General features: G+C 38.1%; 1 protein-coding gene across 1 annotated transcript in view; it reads right to left on the minus strand.

Moving 5' to 3' along the window:
• The window catches only part of LOC103512913 (solute carrier family 12 member 4-like), a 45,762-nt gene that overhangs the window by 16,349 nt on the left and 5,848 nt on the right, over positions 1-23,565 (minus strand). The window contains exons 3-11 of the mRNA XM_008477702.3: positions 21,781-22,038; positions 17,957-18,146; positions 14,896-15,052; positions 14,363-14,501; positions 13,485-13,738; positions 3,948-4,261; positions 2,778-2,939; positions 797-953; positions 283-421 (exon numbers count right to left, since the gene is read on the minus strand). Coding sequence (XP_008475924.1) covers positions 283-421; positions 797-953; positions 2,778-2,939; positions 3,948-4,261; positions 13,485-13,738; positions 14,363-14,501; positions 14,896-15,052; positions 17,957-18,146; positions 21,781-22,038 — 1,770 coding nt within the window. The remainder of the gene's footprint in view (positions 1-282; positions 422-796; positions 954-2,777; positions 2,940-3,947; positions 4,262-13,484; positions 13,739-14,362; positions 14,502-14,895; positions 15,053-17,956; positions 18,147-21,780; positions 22,039-23,565) is intronic.

A 23,565-nucleotide genomic window follows, 5' to 3' on the forward strand; every position in this document is an offset into this window, starting at 1 on the left:
TTAGTTGGTAGTGCGTCTGCCTTGTAAGCGCTAGGCCGCGGGTTCGATTCCCGCCGGGGGCGGATTTTATTCTGATGGGATAATATTCGTTCTCGGAACGGCTGGCTTTCTCCTATCCTGTCTTCCTCCTCTCTTCGATTTCTGATGAGATAATATTCGTTCTCGGAACGGCTGGCTTTCTCCTATCCTGTCTTCCTCCTCTCTTCGATTTCGGAAATATTGTGGAAATGTTTAAAACTTAATCAGTCCCAATTTTTTTTGTGCTCGTGATACATATCTTACCTGAAGAAGTCGAGGGGCCCCGGTCAAACTCTGTAGTCCAGCTCCGATGGTGGATAGGAAAGATCCAATCAGAATAACCCATTCGTTAGGCCAGGCAATGTTGGCTACCACGAGTCTGCCTCCAATACTTTGACCAAATCTAGAATAGGAATATAGGAAAGCATGGGGTAATCAATAATAATGAAATTGGTGAGGACCAATATGAGCATATCTTGAGGCCTGTGGGAGTTGTGGCATATCTCTACTAATTTCAGTAGTGGATGTGCTAATTCTCCCTCGTTCCTGTTTGTTTGTTCGTTTGTTTGTATGGATAATTATAGTATTTAAAAAGAAAAAAATAAATTACAGATTAGCCTATAATGGTTTTGTACCTTTACCTATGAACCTAATAATCTAATTCTCTTACTTTAATAAGGGTTTTTCCATTTTCTTTGCCAATTTCTTAGAAAAACACTTTCAATTTGAAAACGAGTTAACAAGTTTCTCTTTGTTATGGTGCGAGTACAAAACTTACTTATCTCTTAGCAGTAAGTTATCGACAGTTCCAGCAAAAAGTAGAACACAGGACAAGTAGACGAAGGAGGTAGTCAGAATAGCGCAGATCGTACCAGTGGGGATTGATCTCTGAGCATCAGCCAAGTCCCCAGATCGGTTGGAACCGGCCATGATTCCTAAAAATAAAAATTGATTAGAGAAAGGGTAAGTAAAGATAGTAAATAAGCCAGCCTAGTTAGCTTAGTTGGTAGTGCATCTGCCTTGCAAGCGCTAGGCCGCGGGTTCGATTCCCGCCCGGGGCGGATTTTATCCTGATGCGATAATGGCCGTTCTCGGAAGGGCTGGCTTTCTCCTATCCTGTCTTCCTTCTCTCTTCGATTTCGGGACGATAAGACCATAGCAGTTACAGTTCCCTCTGTCAAACCTCTTTTTTTTACTTTTTATTACTACAGTATAGCGGAGCTATACTAGTAATGAAAGTATTGCAATCGGTCCAAATTTTCAAAATCGGGAAATGGTTGGAAATATCCGTTTTGGGATCCCCTGATGTCAAAAAAGTGATTTTTAGCCCATGGTCTGTACGTAACGTACGTACGTACGTAACGTACGTACGTACGTAACGTACGTACGTACGTAACGTACGTACGTACGTAACGTACGTACGTACGTAACGTACGTACGTACGTAACGTACGTACGTACGTAACGTACGTACGTACGTAACGTACGTACGTACGTAACGTACGTACGTACGTAACGTACGTACGTACGTAACGTACGTACGTACGTAACGTACGTACGTACGTAACGTACGTACGTACGTAACGTACGTACGTACGTAACGTACGTACGTACGTACGTACGTACGTACGTGCGTACATACATACGTACAGACCATGGGCTAAAAATCACTTTTTTGACATCAGGGGATCCCAAAACGGATATTTCCAACCATTTCCCGATTTTGAAAATTTGGACCGATTGCAATACTTTCATTACTAGTATAGCTCCGCTAAACTGTAGTAATAGAAAGTAAAAAATCTGGTGTGAACATCACACGACTTTCCTTATCCTATTGAATGATGCTTATTTGAGTGTTCTTTTACCCTAACTTTTACAATATCTCTAACCGTTTTGTCGCTATAGCTGAAAACCGCCAAAAAACGGTCGAAATCTGTCAAAAGCGGTCAAAATACCGCCAAGCGCAGCAAACATCTCAACCAAACGTTTTGTGTTGCATCCTTATCACATTTGTGAACTACATACCAAATTTCAAGTCTCAAGCTTATACCATTCCCAAGATATTGTTAAATTACACCGAAAACCGTCAAAAAGCGGTAAAATGCCGCCAACCGTTGCACCAGTCTTAACCAAAATTTCGTGTCGCATCCTTGTCACATTTGACATCTACATACCAAATTTCAACTCTCTAGCTCTTACCGTTCTCGAGATATTTTGTTTACAGACAGACAGACACACAGACACACACACGGACCAATGGCTGAAACTTCGGATTTAGGCTCTAGGGACCTCAAAACGTGTTTTGGCACTAAAAACTGAACATCGAAAATTTGACCCGATTACATTACTTTCCTTCCTATAGGATAAGGAAAGTAAAAAAAACTGGTGTTTGGGGGATTTTTTTCACATTTTCTCACACAAATGAGCTCTGATCTTGAAATTTGTCACGACAACCTAAGAACTCAAAGCGAGAAAGTTTTAGATAACACTTCAGTCGTTATTTTAAGACCGGTTTTAGCGTCACCTATGTTAGGCTACGCCGAGCAAGGCCAATAAATGGATGGGTGACTTAAAAGGAATAAAGGGAGAATGGGCTCTAGTCTTGATTTTAAATCATTACATGACAGTAAAATCAGATCAATAATAATAAAACGAATATTAAACAAAATTTCTCCTATCCTTCCTTCTTTTCTCTTCCATTTTGGGACGATAAGACCTCCGTTGTAACAGTTCCTCTATCATTTTCTGACTAAAACTCACCAGTGACGGAGGGGAAGAAGATTCCAATGAGGAGGGTGAACGAGGTGGTCATGTCAACTAGGATCTGATTGTAGGTGGGTTTGTTGAGAACATCCACTTCTGAGGGAAGCTTGGATTTGGCGATATACTGACCAGAGTACATGAAACTGTCCCAGATGTTCTCTGAAAATTCAAGCAACATTAGAAAAAGAGACTCTTGAGTGGAAGTTAATCCTTAACTGGACTACTTAATATTAAAGAGAGAAAGAGAGGAAAAAAGGGTTTCACCGCCGTTTTTATTTCGTAGAAATGAAACAACTGCTACACTAGACTCCTGTGGTCTGTGTCGTAGCATGCCCATCCCGTAGTATGTCCCTCATCAGATGGGCGATAAAAGACACAATACTCCTCATTTAAGTGCTGGGTCAACATGAGAACACCAGAAAGTAACCCGCTGCAATATTTGCAATCGAAAAACGAGTGCAAATTTTTGTCGATGGCGGGATTCGAACGCGGAACCTTCTGCATAGTAAGCAAGTGCGTTACCACTGGGCTAACCGTGCCGCCAAAATACACATTTACATCGGTACTTGCAATACTTTAAGTTTTATCTCAGTGCGAAAAACGCCTGAAACATTAAACAATACCAGAACTTACCAAAAAAGACGCCACTTTTGAGTCCCTTGATGCCCTGAACCACGGTCACATTGTGCTCGGTTAAAAGAGTTAGGAATTGAGGAGGCGAGGTAGGTACTGGCAAATAATAAGATCTAGAAGACTGTACCTCACACTCATAATTGCTTCATTAGAAATAGTCGAACATCAAAGCTATTAGAGAGTTTTTGCCAATAAAATTAGAGTCCCGTTAACTCTATTAGAGTCTCTTGAACGTTATTTAACGAAAACTCTGGTCTTCACATGTGCAGAAACAAGTTTTTGTCAAATAACGTTAAAGAGTTCAATTTAACGGGGAGCTAATTTTCGTTGCAAAAACCCGCTGTTTTAACTTCTTCGAGACATCAATTCGAGTCTTCTACAAGTCAGTTTCCGTGCAATTTTTCTCATCGGACGTCAAGTGAACCGCAGACTTGTGTTGTTGTTGTTGTTGTTGTCGTTAACGTTTTAGTTGACATTTCAATCTTCCTCCTCCAATTCAAGGAAAACAGTCATATCCAGGAACAACAGACTTACCAGCTTTGAGTTGCGAGACGAACTTGAACAGGTTGCGATATTTAGGAACGAAATCATTTGTCAGCTTAGCCAGAACCAGAAGTTGAGGACGCCAGTTCTTCGTATGGGGCGGTCCCTCTTCTAGCCGGAGCAGACTGTAGCGGGCAGCGGACAGAGCCAAACCTCGGATGCCATCACCCCACTCCTTCTCGGCTCCTCGGTACTCGATGTACTTGTAGATGACACCTGCCATACCCATGGCAAGGAGAGCGTAGTACCAACTGGACATGAACATGACGGCGATACACAAGGTGAGACCGAGTAGAGACAGAGACCTGGAATGAGACATGGATTGGAATCAGAATGTTGCTCTTAAGGTGTGTCCACACATAGTCAACGGCGTCGATCGACCATCGACTGAAACCGTACACCACCTCGACAACATAGATTCACCTCGTCGATCGACCACCGATCAACGTCTGTTAACTAAGTGCGGACAAGTAAAAATAAATAGTTACATTTGTTGTATCTATAATAGAGGGCCTTTTATTCTGCAAAGGAAAGATGGTAAAAAGAGAAAGTTCAAATTAGCAAAAGTGAAATTGAACAGGATCGAATGAATACACATTTATTTACCTGTACCCGCCCACTCCTATATATATCCATGAGTTGCCTTCACCTTCTTAGGTTCGAAAGATATCGCGAATATTTATTAAATTACATTATATTATTTTCTAAAGTTCTTTTCAAAAATGGTACCATCGGACCATCCGGGATTTACCTAAAAAAGACATAAAGAAGGGATTTTGCTCTGTTTATGTCTAAAGCGGAATCTCATTGGTTCAGTCATTTTTGACTGAATTTCCTTTCGGAAACAGCGACGATTTCCCTTCTTCTGAAGTCCATTTCTCCTCTTTAGAAGAAAATACGTTAATTAGTTTAACCGCTAGGTGGCGTGGTAGCGCCTGTACTAAGCCATAGCAAATCCAACATGGCGCATTCCCACAGGGTGAAGGATGTTAAGTGTGAGGAAGATACCTTGCTAGTAAAGTCGTATTCGATTGTGTGACTTTTTTTTATAGTCAAACATGGCTGAACCAATGAGATTGTGAGATTTTGCTCTGTTTATGTCTAAAGCGGAATCTCATTGGTTCAGTCATTTTTGACTGAATTTCCTTTCGGAAACAGCGACGATTTCCCCTCTTCTGAAGTCCATTTCTCCTCTTTAGAAAAAAATACGTTAATTAGTTTAACCGCTAGGTGGCGTGGTAGCGCCTGTACTAAGCCATAGCAAATCCAACATGGCGCATTCCCAGCTATTGAACGTGTAGCTTTTGGAAAGTGAACACTACTATTGTTCAGTTTCCATTTCCGAATGAAAATACAACTACAATTATTATCTTCTAACTTCTAAGTAGAAAGAACGTCCGGAAAGCACGCGTATAACGATTCAATCTAACACAAAACCCTCGAACGCCTTACCTTGACTGAAGTATCCGGGAAGAAGTTGATACACTATTGAACGTGTAGCTTTTGGAAAGTGAACACTACTATTGTTCAGTTTCCGTTTCCGAATTAAAATACAACTACAATTATTATCTTCTAAGTAGAAAGAACCTCCGGAAAGCACGCGTATAACGATTCAATCTAACACAAAACCCTCGAACGCCTTACCTTGACTGAAGTATCCGGGAAGAAGTTGATACCTTTGGGCACCAGTAGGGCCATTTTGGCAGCGGAAACCACTCGCACCGTGTTTAAGAACACCTCCCAAGTCCTGAGATCATCTGATTGTCGCCAACTGTAAGGCCAGCCCAAAATGACCGTGTTGGGCTTCATACCGCCCAGACCGGTCGTTTGAACACTGAAACATAAGAGAGAAATTGGGAATAAGAAGAATACGTTCCAGTTCAGTAGACAGAAAAGAAAAGGACTGGCCAATATTTTATTTTTTATTTTTATTATTTTTCGAATGTTATCGAGGGCCTGTAATTGTTAAAAATATTTTCGAAAAGAAATACAACATATACACGTTAAAATTCAAAGATAGTAGCGAAATTTCTGATAGTGAGTAGATGATTTTGTAAAAAAACAAAGGGCATATTTGAAACCTTCGTTTTTGAGCATGTTTTACAAAAAGGAAAAACCGTCGTTTTTTCAAGAACTGGTCACAAACAAGACGTTCTATTTGGTGTTGCTGACCGTGTCCGTGGTTGTGATAACCTACATGATGCTGAGGCGAAAGTATGAAGATGAGAAACAGATGTCTCATTTGGAGCTCATGAAACAGGAATTGCTCGATATTGAAACAAGGCTGGAGAAAGCGTTGAGATGTTTGGAACAGTATGTGTCACAACTGGAATGACCGTCACAATTTGGAGTCAAGGAGAGTTAGCAGAGTATTTGTGTAAAAATTTTTTTATGCCAAACACAACTTGACTTTGTAAAGATTCAAATTAATAAAAATAATATGCAACATTTCGCTTCGTGATGTAGCTCACAAAATTTCTCGTTAGGTACCAAACGAGCGATGAAGGTATGCTGTCAGGCCAAGGGTAACTTTTGACGGGTTTTTAATATTGGCAATTCAAAGCGACTTTTTAGACTTACATGTGACTCAGTCCATCCGCAACGTTTCTAGCTACCAGGACGTCGACAAAGCCTTTGACCTTTTCCTCGTCAATTGTCTTCCGGAGCGATGAAGGTATGCTGTCAGGCCAAGGGTAACTTTTGATGGGTTTTTAATATTGGCAATTCATAGCGACTTTTTATACTTACATGTGACTCAGTCCATCCGCAACGTTTCTAGCTACCAGGACGTCGACAAAGCCTTTGACCTTTTCCTCGTCAATTGTCTTCCGGGGTAAGTAAAGATAGTAAATTCAAATTCCGAACAAAATATGTTCCAAGTCGTGTTCCAAAATTAGATAAGTCAAAAATTAGATCGGATAGGGGCGGAAAAAAGCGACTTCAGATTTGGAATTTAGAGCGTTACATTGTTACCTACATACTACTTGGACAGAATCAAAGTATTAAAACTTGGTTATCAAAGTATTAAAATAAATACAATCAGTGTAGGTATTAAAGCTAGCTTACATAGTTATAGGGTCTGAAGCCTCTGAACGGTTAGATTTCTCCTATCCTTCCTTCTTTTCTCTTCCATTTTGGGACGATAAGACCTCCGTTGTAACAGTTCCTCTATCATTTTCTGACTAAAACTCACCAGTGACGGAGGGGAAGAAGATTCCAATGAGGAGGGTGAACGAGGTGGTCATGTCAACTAGGATCTGATTGTAGGTGGGTTTGTTGAGAACATCCACTTCTGAGGGGAGCTTGGATTTGGCGATATACTGACCAGAGTACATGAAACTGTCCCAGATGTTCTCTGAAAATTCAAGCAACATTAGAACATTAGAAAAAAAGACTCTTGAGTGGAAGTTAATCCTTAACTGGACTACCTAATATTAAAATGAAAAGAGAGAAAGAGAGGAAAAAAAAGTGTTTCACCGCCGTTTTTTATTTCGTAGCAATGAAACAACTGCTACACTAGACTCCTGTGGTCTGTGTCGTAGCATGCCCATCCGGTAGTATGTCCCTCATCAGATGGGCGATAAAAGACACAATACTCCTCATTTAAGTGCTGGGTCAACACGAGAACACCAGAAAGTGACCCGCTGAAATATCTGCAATCGAAAAACGAGTGTAAATTTTTGCCGATGGTGGGATTCGAACCCGGAACCTTCTGCATAGTAAGCAAGCGCGTTACCACTGGGCTAACCGTGCCCCCAAAATACACATTTACATCGGTACTTGCAATACTTTAAGTTTTATCTCAGTGCGAAAAACACCTGAAACATTAAACAATACCAGAACTTACCAAAAAAGACGCCACTTTTGAGTCCCTTGATGCCCTGAACCACGGTCACATTGTGCTCGAAGAAGTAGGAGTCACACTGCTGGGAGTTGTTGCAGAAGACTTTGTACAGGTCTCCGCCAATCGTCTTGTTGCAGCTGCTGATTGGAATGTCTTTCAGCAGTCGCTTGCCTAGCACGCACATCCTGTTGGGAGGGGTGAAGCAGATAATTAGGTATTGGAATTCATTGTATCTAAGTACCTGGATATAAATAAAATAAAATTAGTTAGGTTCATTGCTATCATGTTATAAATGTTATAATAAATGGCTTTCCTCTCACTCTTTTGTGGTTGCTGAACCGTTATGTCTCCTGAATCCAACTGATCTAACATTCTCTAGTTTTTTCTATCTTGTGCATCCAAATTCTGCATCATAGGTACCTACCTATTTTTATTATGATTCTTCAAGATATTTGTGTTGTGCACATTGCATACATGCGGAGAAACCAGCCGTTCATACAAATTGTAAAGTTTTTAAATGCTCGATGGAAAATTCTGCAATTTTATTTTTATAGCAAACTTTTTTAGGTATAATTTTATTTGAATTAAAAAAACTTCAAATACTTCAATCATGTTCAGTTGAAGGTACCTACATACTAACGAATAGTTAGGTATGGTACACAAATTATTTTGTTCGCATGGCAAAATTTCATTATTTTCACGTTTGACAGGTAAAAAAAGTTCGACAGGAATATTTTGCTGACTTCTGAAAATAATCAAATTAATCAAACGCGTCCAAAGAGACTCCGACGGGAATGACAACTTTTTTGCTTACTCAGAATTGTGGAAAAGAGGAAGCTACGAGACAGTTGTAGGGAGAGGCCCTACTAGAAAGTTAAAAAATAATAATCATGTTTTGTCTTTATGATATTAATACCTATAGGTAGGTAGGTACATAGGTATCTTTTTATACTTTCAAGCCTTAATTTTGGCTAGGTACCTACTTTCCAGCCCCTTCTCTTTTTCTCAAATTGCTCAACAAATAATTTTTCATGCTAATTGAACTTACAACACTACCCCCTCTCCATTTTGTTAAAACTACAAGCGCGGTTATTATTATTTAATTATTATAAATAATAGCAGGTAGCTTGTAATAGCACAAGCTTACCACCTTCGTTGTAATTAATTATGTGCTAAGCAAAATGTTTCACTGCCACGTACAGAGGCCGTAATTATGAGATTTTAATTAGGACGAGCTCATTTTTAAAACTAACCCTTTGCCTACCACCCAGATTGTTTTAAAAAGGAAATACCCCATCACCCTTGATTCCAGAAGGAGTTTTTCCACCCAACCTAATTATATGTATCTTTTTATCAAAGGTGGATTACAGGTACGATGAACTGTTATTTTTTGTAAGGGTTTGTGATTTCCATTGGGAGAGATTTTATTTTCGTTCGTTTTAGATCTAGTTTTTTTTTTTATTATTATTTTGTTTTGGGAAATCTCTGAAAAACCTAGGTACCATTTTTCATTTATTTATAAAGAATGTTTTGGATTAAAATGTAAAAAAATAAACCTAATTGAAGTAAAAGCTCCTCGTCTTCTGTCAATTAGGTAGTCGCAGGAACTTTCTGATGCAGAAGAAATAGGTAGAAAGCAATTTCTGCAAACCAATAAAAGAAGCAGCTCTAGATAATCCTGAGAGCTTGTCTGTTTTGCGTCGAATTAAAGTGGTTTAATTAAACCTAATTGAGGTAAAAGCTCCTCGTCTTCTGTCAATTAGGTAGTCGCAGGAACTTTCTGATGCAGAAGAAATAGAAAGCAATTTCTGCAAACCAATAAAAGAAGCAGCTCTAGATAATCCTGAGAGCTTGTCTGTTTTGCGTCGAATTAAAGTGGTTTATTATTTGAATTTGACTTCGGATTGCAACTTTTTTGAGAGCTAAAAATTATTGCAAACTTAGCGAAAAGAAACACACAGCGAACGAATAAAATTTCCATCATAAAAAGAAGTAATTCCTAGATATCCTATTCTACTGGGAGCTGTTTCCTCAGTGGAGAAGCAACAAAAAGAAACTTTCGAGTTTTTAGCCCGTCCTTCCATTCTCTATCAAACAAAAAAAAAAAAACTGGTTTTTGGGGGATTGTTTCACATTTTCTCACACAAATGAGCTCTGATCTTAAAATTTGTCGCGACGCCCTATGAACTCAAAGCGAGAAAGTTTTAGATAACACTTCAGTTGTTATTTTAAGACCGGTATTAGCGTCACCTATGTTATGCTACGCCGAGCAAGGCCAATAAATGGATGGGTGACATTACATTAAATCATTACATGAAAGTAAAATCGAAAAATCAAATCAAGAATAATAATAAACTGAGGCGAGAGCCACGGACGCAAAGCGGTTCACAAACTTGACGCCCAGGTACACGATGGTGCCCATGATCAACAGGAGCCCCGTCCCGTACACCCGGAAGTTGTTGTACATGATGTTGACGTCCTTGGTGAAGTCGCCGAAGATGGAGAGCGACGGCGCCATGTACGTCTGAGGAACAGAGAAAATGAAACGCGTAATGGAAATGGAAAATGTATGAAGTCTGGGGAACAGAGAAAATGAAACCGCATGGCGATTATAGAAAACGAAATTTACAAAAATGGAACGCGTGATGGACATGAAAAACATACAAAGTCTGGGGAACAGAGAAAATGAAACTCGTAATGGAAATGGAACATAATTATGAAGTCTGGGGAACAGAGAAAATGAAACGAGTAAAGGACATGGAATGTGTTCCTAGATAAAAATGAAGAGTGTCGCGTCGCGGCCAAATGTCATGTGTTTGTATAGGGAACAGAGAAAATGGAGCCGTATGACAAAAAAAAAAAAAAAAGCCTACGGAACAGAGAAAATGGAATATGCAATGGAAGTGGAAATCATATAAAGTCTGGGGAACAAAAAATTATACACGTAGGTAACGAAAATGGAAAGCATAAATTATTAGTATTATTACACATAAAATAAATACATAATACCTATATGAAAGGCGTCATTTCTAAACCTGAAAGGATTTGAAAAATGCATGCAAGTGAAAACATCAAGTTTATGTGTCGAGAAAAAAAAATACATTCTGGAACTAGATCACCCTGTATAAATTTATAAAATGCTTTAGAAACTTAAATGGAGACGCAGATGGTATCTGACATTTTCACTTAAAATAATGATTCAAAACTTCCACAACGTAAGTAGATAGGTAGATAAACAAAATTATCTATTTTAAAGATAAAAAAGTAAAGATGAAGAAATACAACGGAAGGGGGAAAAAAAGAGGAGATTCGGATTTGAATTTTAAATCTGATGAAAGATTGGAGTAAACAGAGAGTTGTGAGCCAGCCTAGTTAGCTTAGTTGGTAGTGCGTCTGCCTCGTAAGCGCTAGGCCGCGGGTTCGATTCCCGCCCCGGGGCGGATTTTATCCTAACTTTTCTAAAAAGAAAACGAAAGTGAGACGGCGATGTTACAAAAAGTTTTTCTTTCCTTTTAACTGCTAAGGTCTTATCGTCCCAAAAGCGAAGGGAGAAGAAAGTCAGAATAGATGAAAGTCAGCTCTTCCGGGCGGGAATCGAACATGCGACCTAGCGCTTACAAGGCAGACGCGCTACCTTCCAAGCTAACTAGGCTGGCTACAAAAAGTAAAACCAGAAACTATAGTAATATTAAATAAGGTAGAATACCTAGGTAGATAAGTAGGTAGGTATAGGTACATTTAAATTACTAATCATATAAGTACTTAGAGGTAAGATGTTTTAAATATTGAGTTGATTATTTTAAATAATACATAATATTTTACCTGTAGTACTTAGATAGATAGGCACATCTATCTAACTACACTTACGTACTTCATGTACACCTCAATTAAATAGGTCAAGTTGAATTTCTTTTTCATCGGAATTCACGATTTCTGTTCCACTGTGAAACTACCTATACTTACTTATCTAGGTAAACTCTTTGTTACTTCACTTTTACAAAAGACTGTATTAATTATAATTATTAGGTAGGAAGAGTCAAAGAGTTGAAAGCAGTAGATAAAATGGAAAGTCGATAGGTACATAATGAATTGTTTTCCTTTGCCTTTTCCCCATTGCAACAAGGTCGACGCGGCATTTTTCATCAGACTCATCAGAGTTAAGAAGCTGATCTGGTACCTACATATTCTTAAATTTCTTAGCCACATTTCCTGATTTTCTGTATCTATGTAGGTATTGCATATATAGATAGGTGGATGATTGCCAGCCTAGTTAGCTTAGTTGGTAGTGCGTCTGCCTTGTAAGCGCTAGGCCGCGGGTTCGATTCTCGCCCGGGGCGGATTTTATATTGAAACCTAAGTCTGTCAGACAGTCTGACAGATAGAAAGTGTGTGCTGGAAAAAAATTGAAACCTAGGTCTGTCAGACAGTCTGAGGAACCTATATCTCGAGCTTTTCACGTTCCAACTGATGTCTGACAGTTGGAACTTTATAAAAAATAAAGTAATCTCATACGGTAATTTTAGTATCTCCACTAGTATACAACTTTGAAAATACCTACGTGATTATGTTTTTACTTTCCTTATCTGTTGAGATTAGGGTTGCCAACTTTTTTTTCGGCATATACGGTACAAACTAGCAAAATTGTGAAAAAATACGGATTTCCCGATTTTTACCCGGAACAAAGGCATGCATAGGCCTAGAGATCCAGATTAATGAATCATGCTGCATGCATCACTCAGGGGAGGAAACAAAAGTCAGTACGTCTGTCGGTAAAATCCTTTGATGAGGGCAAAAATATTGGGATGTTCACTAGGTACAGTAACTTTTGTTCTGTGTTTTTTCTAAAGTAAGTAGGTAGGTACTTAAATACAAGGAGAAATCTTGATCTTAAAAGTGGCTGGGTGGAAGAGGTCATTGCTGGGAATCCTACCACGTTAATTAAAACCAGTAGATGTGTGGACATAGCTTCATCATTGGTGATGCTCAAACCTAATGATAAAGAAATAATCTATCGGAGGGTACTACTAGGGTAGGAAGTATATCTGATCCAAAATTTAAATTATTATCGAACCATTCCAACTTATCAACCATCGCAGTCATGATATGAGCTATGAGGTGAGGCTGGTAAGTTACATTGTATTTACATAGATTTGGGGACAGTCAGATTAAAACAGGTAGCTTTTTAAGAGAGTTTTTGAAACCAAAATTAGTTTCCTCCTAATTGAACTTTGAACCTTAATGGAACTCTAAACATGGGCAGAAACGAGTTCTCGTCAAATAACGTTAAAGCGTTCAGTTGACGGGACTCTAATTTCGGTTGCATTCTATATGGCAGGATTCTCACACAGTGAGCTCTACACCCAACCAAAGCTCTTCTACCCAACCAAAGCTCTTCCACTTAGCTTTTCTAGAACACTGACTCACCAATGATAATATTTGAACCTGGGTCGCCAGTTGGGGGTTCGGTTTTGAAACCAAAATTAGCTTCCTCCTAATTGAACTTTGAACCTTAATTGAACTCTAAACATGGGCAGAAACGAGTTCTCGTCAAAATAAATAACGTTAAAGCGTTCAGTTGACGGAACTCTAATTTCGGTTGCATTCTATATGGCAGGATTCTCACACAGTGAGCTCTACACCCAACCAAAGCTCTTCCACTTAGCTTTTCTAGAACACTGACTCACCAATGATAATATTTGAACCTGGGTCGCCAGTTGGGGGTTCGGAGCAGCGTCTGGACTGCGCAGGCCAAGTTGACAAAGCCGTAGCACATGAGGAAGAACATGGACAGAAGGGGAGCCAGAAAGTCCACATTACCAAGGAGGATACCGCACTGGCAGATGAGGATGGTGAGAAGCAAAGCTCGGGTGGGTTCTCCCTTGGAGGAGGAGACGGCAAATGGGGCCAGGAAGGGAATGATGCCGTCCTTGGCGATGGCCTGCAAGAGATCATCATAGACACAGAAATTATTACCTTTTTATTTACTTTTCAAGATTTCATAGAGGGAACTGTAACTGTTAAGGTCTTGCTGTTCCGAAATAGAAGAGAGAATGAAGACAGGATAGGTGAAAGCCAACATTTCCGAGAACAAACGTTATCCATTCAGGATAAAATCCGCCCCGGGCGGGAATCGAACCCGCTGCCTAGCGCTTACAAGGCAGAAGCTAACTAGGCTGGCTTTTTAATTGTGTACGGTTTTCTGGTTGGCCTCACATTTTCGGAAATATTGTGAAAATTATTACCTACCTTTTTATTTACTTTTCAAGATTTCATAGAGGGAACTGTAACTGTTAAGGTCTTGTTGTCCCGAAATCGAAGAGAGAATGAAGACGGGATAGGTGAAAGCCAACATTTCCGAGAACAAACGTTATCCATTCAGGATAAAATCCGACCCGGGCGGGAATCGAACCCGCTGTCTAGCGCTTACAAGGCAGAAGCTAACTAGGCTGGCTTTTTAATTGTGTACGGTTTTCTGGTTGGCCTCACATTTTCGGAAATATTGTGGAAATGTTTAAAACTTAATCAGTCCCAATTTTTTTTGTGCTCGTGATACATATCTTACCTGAAGAAGTCGAGGGGCCCCGGTCAAACTCTGTAGTCCAGCTCCGATGGTGGATAGGAAAGATCCAATCAGAATAACCCATTCGTTAGGCCAGGCAATGTTGGCTACCACGAGTCTGCCTCCAATACTTTGGCCAAATCTAGAATAGGAATATAGGAAAGCCCAGGTTAATCAATAATAATGAAATTGGTGAGGACCAATATGAGCATATCTTGAGGCCTGTGGGAGTTGTGGCATCTCTACTAATTTCAGTAGTGGATGTGCTAATTCTCCCTCGTTCCTCACTGTATCATTTTTGTTTGTTTGTTTGTTCGTTTGTTTGTATGGATATAGAATTTAAAAAGAAAAAAATAATAAATTACAGATTAGCCTATTTAAATGGTTTTGTACCTTTACCTATGAACCTAATAATCTAATTCTCTTACTTTAATAAGGGTTTTTCCATTTTCTTTGCCAATTTCTTAGAAAAACACTTTCAATTTGAAAACGAGTGAACAAGTTTTTCTTTGTTATGGTGCGAGTACAAAACTTACTTATCTCTTAGCAGTAAGTTATCGACAGTTCCAGCAAAAAGTAGTACACAGGACAAGTAGACGAAGGAGGTGGTCAGAATGGCGCAGATGGTACCAGTGGGGATTGATCTCTGAGCATCAGCCAAGTCCCCAGATCGGTTGGAACCGGCCATGATTCCTAAAAATAAAAATTGATTAGTTAAATAAAATGAAATTAGTTAGGTTCATTGCTGTCATGTTATAATAAATGGCTTTCCTCTCACTCTTTTGTGGTTCTTGAACCGTTATGTCAGATGTCTCCTGAATTCAACTGACCTAACATTCTCTAGTTTTTTACTTTCCTTATCCTATAGGAAGGAAAGTAATGTAATCGGGTCAAATTTTTTCTATCTTGTGCATCCAAATTCTGCATCATAGGTAGGTACCTATTTTTAATATGATTCTTCAAGATATTTGTGTTGTGCACATTGCATACATGCAGAGAAACCAGCCGTTCATACAAATTGTAAAGTTTTTAAAAAATGCTCGATGGAAAATTCTGCAATTTTATTTTTATAGCAAACTTTTTTAGGTACCTTTAGGTAATTTTATTTGAATTAAAAAAACTTCAAATACTTCAATCATGTTCAGTTGAAGGTACCTACATACTAATGAATAGTTAGGTATGGTACACAAATTATTTTGTTCGCATGGCAAAATTTCAAATTTCATTTCACGTTTGACAGGTAAAAAAAGTTCGACAGGAATATTTTGCTGACTTCTGAAAATAATCAAATTAATCAAACGCGTCCAAAGAGACTCCAACGGGAATGACAACTTTTTTGCTTACTCAAAATTGTGGAAAAGAGGAAGCTACGAGACAGTTGTAGGGAGAGGGCCTACTAGAAAGTTCAAAAAAATAATAATCATGTTTTGTCTTTATGAAATTAATACCTATAGGTAGGTAGGTACATAGGTATCTTTTTATACTTTCAAACCTTAATTTTGGCTAGGTACCTACTTTCCAACCCCTTTTCTTTTTCTCAAATTCCTCAACAAATAATTTTTCATGCTAATTGAACTTACTACACCACCCTCTCTCTATGTTGTTAAAATTACAAGTGCGAATATTATTATTTTATTATTATAAATAATAGCAGGTAGCTTGTAATAGTACAAGCTTACCACCTTCGTTGTAATTAATTATGTGCTAAGCAAAATGTTTCACCGACACGTACAGAGGCCGTAATTATGAGATTTTAATTAGGACGAGCTCATTTTTAAAAATAACCCTTTGCCTACCACCCAGATTGTTTTAAAAAGGAAATACCCCATCACCCTTGATTCCAGAAGGAGTTTTTCCACCCAACCTAATTATATGTATCTTTTTATCAAAGGTGGATTACAGGTACGATGAACTTCAGCCTTATAATCACAAGGTTGGCTTAGCTTTTTTAAATGAAACTTTTACCTTGAAATTATATTTTTTCCATTTTCAAATACAGTTGAATCTAGCTAATCGGGACTCGTCTAAATGAGAAACCTGGATAAAAAATTCGCGGTGCCTTCATTTGTAATTTTAATTGGGAAACACTTTTTGAATTAGGAATCCTGGATAAGCGGGAAAAACTTGCGGTCCCTTGGATTCCCAATTAGACAGGTTCGACTATAGTACTATTATGTTTGTGTAGATTCGTATAAGCTTAACCCATCCTTTGGGGCTTTTGCCCCTACACTTAAGCCTCATAGTGGGCTCTTAAAAAAAAAAAAAAAAAAAACAGGAGGAGCTGTAGCGATAGCAACAGCAGCATAGTAGCAGTAGCAGAAATAGCAGAAGTTATTTGAAATAATTTGCTGTTACGTGAAAGATGAAATATTTTTTCTCCTTGACATTCTTATTTCGAGGCCCTTGGGTTTACGATGGATCTTAGACATCTTGTGTTTTAAGCTTGTAAGTACAGTAGAACTTCGATTATTTCATCTAATTGGGACCGAGGGTAGTTGAATTAATCGAGGTTCTGTATAGAGGCTTACACAAATGAATCAGTGTGTTCACATTACCAACGAAGTGTGAAAGATGAAATATTTTTTCTCCTTGACATTCTTATTTCGAGGCCCTTGGGTTTACGATGGATATTAGACATCTTGTGTTTTAAGCTTGTAAGTACAGTAGAACTCCGATTATTTCAACTAATTGGGACCGAGGGTAGTTGAATTAATCGAGGTTCTGTATAGAGGCTTACACAAATGAATCAGTGTGTTCACATTACCAACGAAGAAAAATTCGGAAAAAATATTGTAACTTGGGACGAAGAAAAATTCATGCAGTGTGAACGGGCTGTAACTGCTTTCTATTCTGCTCAGCTTTTGATTACAAAAAGGTCTGAAATTCGTTGAGTCATGAAAATTAGAAAATAAATAAAAGTTTAAAAATAAAAAAAAGAAGAGAGAGAGTAGGATAATATTACGAAACAAAAGTAATGAAATGTTTCGCAATATTGCTTTTAGGATATTTAATTAGATTTTTAATTGACAATTATTTATCATGCAATTCTAAAATTTTCCATTCGTCTCCATCTGTATTCGTCGCGTCGTAAATTTTATTGTTCTCTCTCTCTTTCTGTATCCATCTATCTTTTTTCCCCTCCTTCTCGCTGTTATTAAATTTATCATGCTGGATCAGCCCCCCGCTCTCTCTCTCTCTCTCTCTCTCTCTCTCTCTCTCTCTCTCTCTCTCTCTCTCTCTCTCTCTCTCTCTCTCTCTCTCTCTCTCTCTAGCGAATCCCACTCTTCATTAACAATATTTTTTAATTATTTTCATATAATTATAAAAAAATAATTATTGCATAAAAAAACTTCTTAACTCAACAATTCAATTTTTCCCTTCAAAACAAATGATCTTAATAGCGATACATACCTATTACCTAATTTATAATAATTAACTAAATTACTATGCAGTAATAATGATATAAGCCTTAAGTATAGTCTTAAGTGTTCTTTAATGTTCTTTGTCTTTTGTGTTTGACTTGTATATTCACAATATTGTAGAATATTGATAAACATTAAATAAAGTTAGATTTACATACCTAATTTGGAACAAAACTTACCAGCACAATTTCGACGGCTCCTATGATGTACATAGCAGCGGCCAAGGTTGTACCCGTGTAGAACAGCATCCCCACCGCGCCCCCACATTCGGGCCCCAGGGACCGCCCTATCATGAAGTAGGACCCCCCCGCCGGGACCACCCCGTTAGTAGCAATGGCACTCATGGAAATGGCGGTGAGCATGGTCTGAAACACAACACAAAATTCATGAGCTCACTTGACGTGAGGGTAGTGTGGCTGTCCTAAACGAAATTACTACAATATTATTGGAAAAAAATTAAACTACATCTTTCTGACTCCGCATGAGTTCACGTGACGTGATAGCAGTGTGGCTGTCCTGAACGAGATTACCTGCAAATTTTTGAACTACATCTTTCTGACTCCTCATGAGCTCACATGACGTAACGTGATGGTAGTGTGTTTCTACTACCTTAACAATAATTTGTATGAATGCCTGGTAACTTAAATGAGTATGCAATGTGCTTTACATGAAACATAAGGTTAATATTTTCTACGGATGCAATCGGCATGCAGCAGATAGGTAGGTATGTATACCTGTATTTTACACACTTTTCCCGTTTCCCGGATTTCTATTATTTGAATTCGAATAATACTAGAACTCAATTAGTGAATATCAATTAAATTAGGTAGGTAGGTATGGTCTCCAACAAACTCATCCTTTGTCCCATTTCCTCTCTATTTCGATAATGTCACTAACTACATTATCTGTCCCGAGTCCCTAAAATTTGAATCCAGTTATTCCCAAAGCTCCGTCATTATGACACCATTTTGAATTTACGGCTTTGAAAACTGGATCGTCTATTGTTATTATAGAGATATTTGGCAGGATTCCAAGCTTGGAAAATTTTCAGCACCTGACGTTGTGACCTTATTTACACAAAATGGCTACTAGGTAACAATATTATTGGAAAAAATCTTTCTGACTCCGCATGAGTTCACGTGACGTGATAGTAGTGTGGCTGTCCTGAACGAGATTACCTGAAATATTATCGAAAATTTTTGAACTACATCTTTCTGACTTCTCATGAGCTCACATGACGTAACGTGATGGTAGTGTGTTTCTACCTTAACAATAATAAAATTTGTATGAATGCCTGGTAACTTAAATGAGTATGCAATGTGCTTCACATGAAACATAAGGTTAATCTTTTCTACGGATGCAATCGGCATGCAGCAGATAGGTAGGTAGGTAGGTATAGTATACCTGTATGGTCATTAATGTCACTAACTCACTATGGTATTATTTTACACACTTTTCCCGTTTCCCGGATTTCTATTATTTGAATTCGAATATTACTAGAACTCAATTAGTGAATTTCAATTAAATTAGGTAGGTAGGTACGGTCTCCAACAAACTCATCCTTTGTCCCATTTCCTTTCTATTTCGATAATGTCACTAACTACATTATCTGTCCCGAGTCCGTAAAATTTGAATCCAGTTATTCCCAAAGCTCCGCCATTATGACACCATTTTGAATTTACGGCTTTGAAAACTGGATCTTCTATTGTTATTATAGAGATATTTGGCAGGATTCCAAGCTTGGAAAATTTTCAGCACCTGACGTTGTGACCTTATTTACACAAAATGGAAGGAAATGAGCCGGAGAGGAAACGATATTTTCTAGTGGACATGAAAAATACCGGATGTTATACAGGAGTGTTACTTTGTGAATGTTATCGTCAAGTGTGAGGGAGAGAGTTTTTTTTAACTTGAGACGTGTGAATGAATGGATCGTTTTTGATTGAATCCCGTAGGTAGGTACATACGAAAGAAATTTCTCTGAAAAACCTAGGTACCATTTTTCATTTATTTATAAAGAATGTTTTGGATTAAAATGTAAAAAAATAAACCTAATTGAAGTAAAAGCTCCTCGTCTTCTGTCAATTAGGTAGTCGCAGGAACTTTCTGATGCAGAAGAAATAGAAAGCAATTTCTGCAAACCAATAAAAGAAGCAGCTCTAGATAATCCTGAGAGCTTGTCTGTTTTGCGTCGAATTAAAGTGGTTTATTATTTGAATTTGACTTCGGATTGCAACTTTTTTGAGAGCTATAAATTATTGCAAACTTAGCGAAAAGAAACACACAGCGAACGAATAAAATTTCCATCATAAAAAGAAGTAATTCCTAGATATCCTATTCTACTGGGAGCTGTTTCCTCAGTGGAGAAGCAACAAAAAGAAACTTTCGAGTTTTTAGCCCGTCCTTCCATTCTCTATCCTATTTTTGTCTCCGTCACACCCGGCACTGATCGAAACTCTGTTTCAAACATTTCTGACGACAAAAGGGCTAAATAATTCCCGGAGGGACGGGCCCAGCTTGTTTTTACCCACATAGGTATTTTGGATTATGGCTTATGGTGGGGAGTTATGTTTAGACAGATTAAAGTACAAGTAGACCTTTACCTATGATAAGTTATAACCTCAAGAGAGATAGACTATTCTCTATTGGTTTAGGCTTTTTGGAGCAAAGCTGTTAAATATTATGTACATTTTTTTTTACCTATTCCCGTACACAAAAACTCAGGGCTGTTTCTTCAGGCACCTTGGAACTCTAATTTCATGGGATGAAACCAAGTTCATCTTCGTTTGTCGGAGGTCGAAATAGAAACCGTTTTTTTTTTGTTTTATTTCACAATTTATCAACAGAGGACATTTGCAGCAAATAAAGAAGGTGGCCTACAGTTCTTTCGGGAAGTTGTTTCTTTTTAAGGAACGGAACACATGAGTTTAGGAATGTAATCAGTAATCAGGTTCGTCTTTGAAGAAACCGAAATTTGAGCTGTTAAATCGAAGAAAGTCCCCTGTAAGTTCTCTTGGTACAACTACAAATTAGAAAAACACGGTATATTATTGTCTCTTTCTCTGTCCTATTTTTGTCTCCATCACACCCGGCACTGATCGAAACTCTGTTTCAAACATTTCTGACGACAAAAGGAGAAAAATCACATTTCATTTTCATCTGGAACTTTATGCTTGAATAAATTTCTCGTTTTTTTTGAAACTTTATTTGAAAATGTAGATAATATATTCTACGAAAGCTTCAACGAGCACAATATGATTTGAAATATCTGAATAGAAAACACACAGGGGGGTGATGGATTTCACATATTTTATCATCGAATTTCATCATTTGAAAATTTCATTCCCCAATGCATTTGATGTGGATAATTCATTCAAATTTTTTAAATATTAATTTTCATTTGGAATGTCAAGTTTTTTTTTTCTCTGAAACTAACGTGACACGTGACGTAAAAGTGACAAATTCAGGACAATTTGAATTTTTTATGTGAGTCCCATAATCTCATTTAGAGATTTGGAAAGAAATTTTTCAAAATTTGTGTCAGGTACAACACAGGAAATTCTGGGACATTATTATTTTTTCTTTTAAATTTCAAGCATGCGATCTGTCGTTTTCTGTTTTTAAGTATCCTTCTTTGGAAAAATATAAGAACTTTAATATTTTGGGGATTCAAAAATTGAACCTTTGAAGATTAAAGAAAAAAAGTCTAGGAGGACTTTTTTGTTGAAAGTATCAGTCTACTCTCTACCGTCTTCTTATTTTTCATCTCAAACTTTCTACTTCTGTGGGTTGTCTTTGAAAAAGTTCGAGCTTTTTTCGTCGGAATAAAATTGGAAAAAAATACCTACCTACCTATACCTATTCACAATTCCCGAAGGAAGTTTAATAGAAAAAAAGTAAAAAGAAAAAACTTGAAAAGTTCTAGCTTTCTAAGGCTTTGATGTACAAAACTATACCTATAGATGTAAGTTCTAATAAAGAAAGTAAAAGTTTACTTACAACACAGCAGCAGGTGAGCACAATGAAGAAGCCGCACAGGGCGCCGGCCGTCCCAACCACCCAGGTAAGTCGGATGAATAGGATGACACCGAATATGTTCTGAACACACGGTAGGTACACGCCTATCAGGGTGCCCATGCGGGCCCCGCCTGCCTGGGGCTTGGCGTCAGGGTCGGCCGGGGCCGGGGTGATTGTGTTGCTGTAGTTGGCGAGGGAGTTGAGCAGCGTGGAGACCCGGGGTCGATCCTCCATCTCTTCCTGCGGAGAAAACGAAACGGGAATTAAATGACATTTTTGATTTGCCAACAATCACTTACAATGTACAATGTTGTGATTTTCTGAACTTGAAGTTGACACACCAACCTCAGTGGTGTAGTGGTTAGCACGGTGGACTTCGGATCTGGAGGTTGGTGGTTCGAGTCCAAGTCAAGCCATAAAATTTAGCGTAGTGCATTAAGCAGGGAACGACATTTGTGACAAGCATTTATGCTTAACACAATTAAAATTCCTTTTTTTTTAACTTGAAGTTGACACGTACCTTGTTTGGTACTAGACGTTTCGGGTTTAAATTCCAGACCCGTCTTCAGTGGATTGTCATAATTTACATAGATGCTAGGTATACCTAACTGCGACAAAAGGATGATATACAAAATTTGTGACAATCTGCTGAAGATGGGTCTGCTGGAATTTAGACCCGAAACGTCCAGTGCAAAACAAGGCACGTGCCAACTTCAAGTCCAGAAAATCACAACATTGTAACTTACGAAGAGGAGTGACTTGTATGTAGATACGTAATTTTATTAATTAGATACCTACAATAATACCTAGATACTTATATGACTTTTTATCAATACCTACAATATGGAGAATACAAGTGACCCATCACACCATTAACCAGGTTATGCATGTAAGACTGTAGATATATACATATGACTGTATAGTGTACCTAGTTTTACTAAACGTACAATCTAGGAGACATAATAGACATGGAAATTGGAAAGTCTTTCATCAATTACCTACAGAGATAGGTAAGGTATCTATTCAAAAGAGAGTGCAAAAAATAACATTTAAACTAAATTTCAATTGCAAAAAAGGTCATAGTCATGATATTTCGAGAAATACTCCTACAGCCCCTCTTCCATTTTTGTCTACAGACCTAAAGGTTGGGTGGTAGAGAACGCCCCAGGCGTTAGTCTGGCCTAGTGGTTACTTCCAGTCAAGATTCTATTATTGGCTTGCCACGGTGTTGTAGTGCTCACGATGCTCGCCTGATAAACAGTTATGTTTTTCTTGCAGGTAGGTAGGTAGGTACCTACTGACAAATCTTACATATGAAAATGAATATTTGTTTTTCCGGTTCGTTTTTGTTAAGCTACGCCGAGCAAGACCACTAAATGGATGAGTGACATGAACGGCCATGCCTTAAGGATGTCGGCGGTGTTGTAGTGTTCACGATGCTCGCCTGATAAAAAGTTTTTTTTTCTCTCTTGCTTGCAGGTATTGATAAAAAAATTCAAATAAAATTGTTCAAAATAAAGAAATAATAACAAAAGAAAATTAATTAAATCTAACATGCCTAAAAACGACCCAGCAGGACCAAAAGGGCTGAGGTAAAAATTCGCAAGTGTCGTCAAACTCAATCTACATAATATTAACCCGTGAAACACTGACTTCACCTGGCCCATTGCATGAATTTCAATGAATAAACATATCGTGGGCGAAAACGTCTAGTCTTAAATAAAATTGTTTAAAATACAGAAATAAAATAGCACAAGAAAGTAATAA

The sequence above is a fragment of the Diaphorina citri genome, unplaced genomic scaffold (genome assembly GCF_000475195.1).
Source record: "Diaphorina citri unplaced genomic scaffold, Diaci psyllid genome assembly version 1.1 scaffold38, whole genome shotgun sequence".
Classification (NCBI taxonomy): domain Eukaryota; kingdom Metazoa; phylum Arthropoda; class Insecta; order Hemiptera; family Psyllidae; genus Diaphorina; species Diaphorina citri.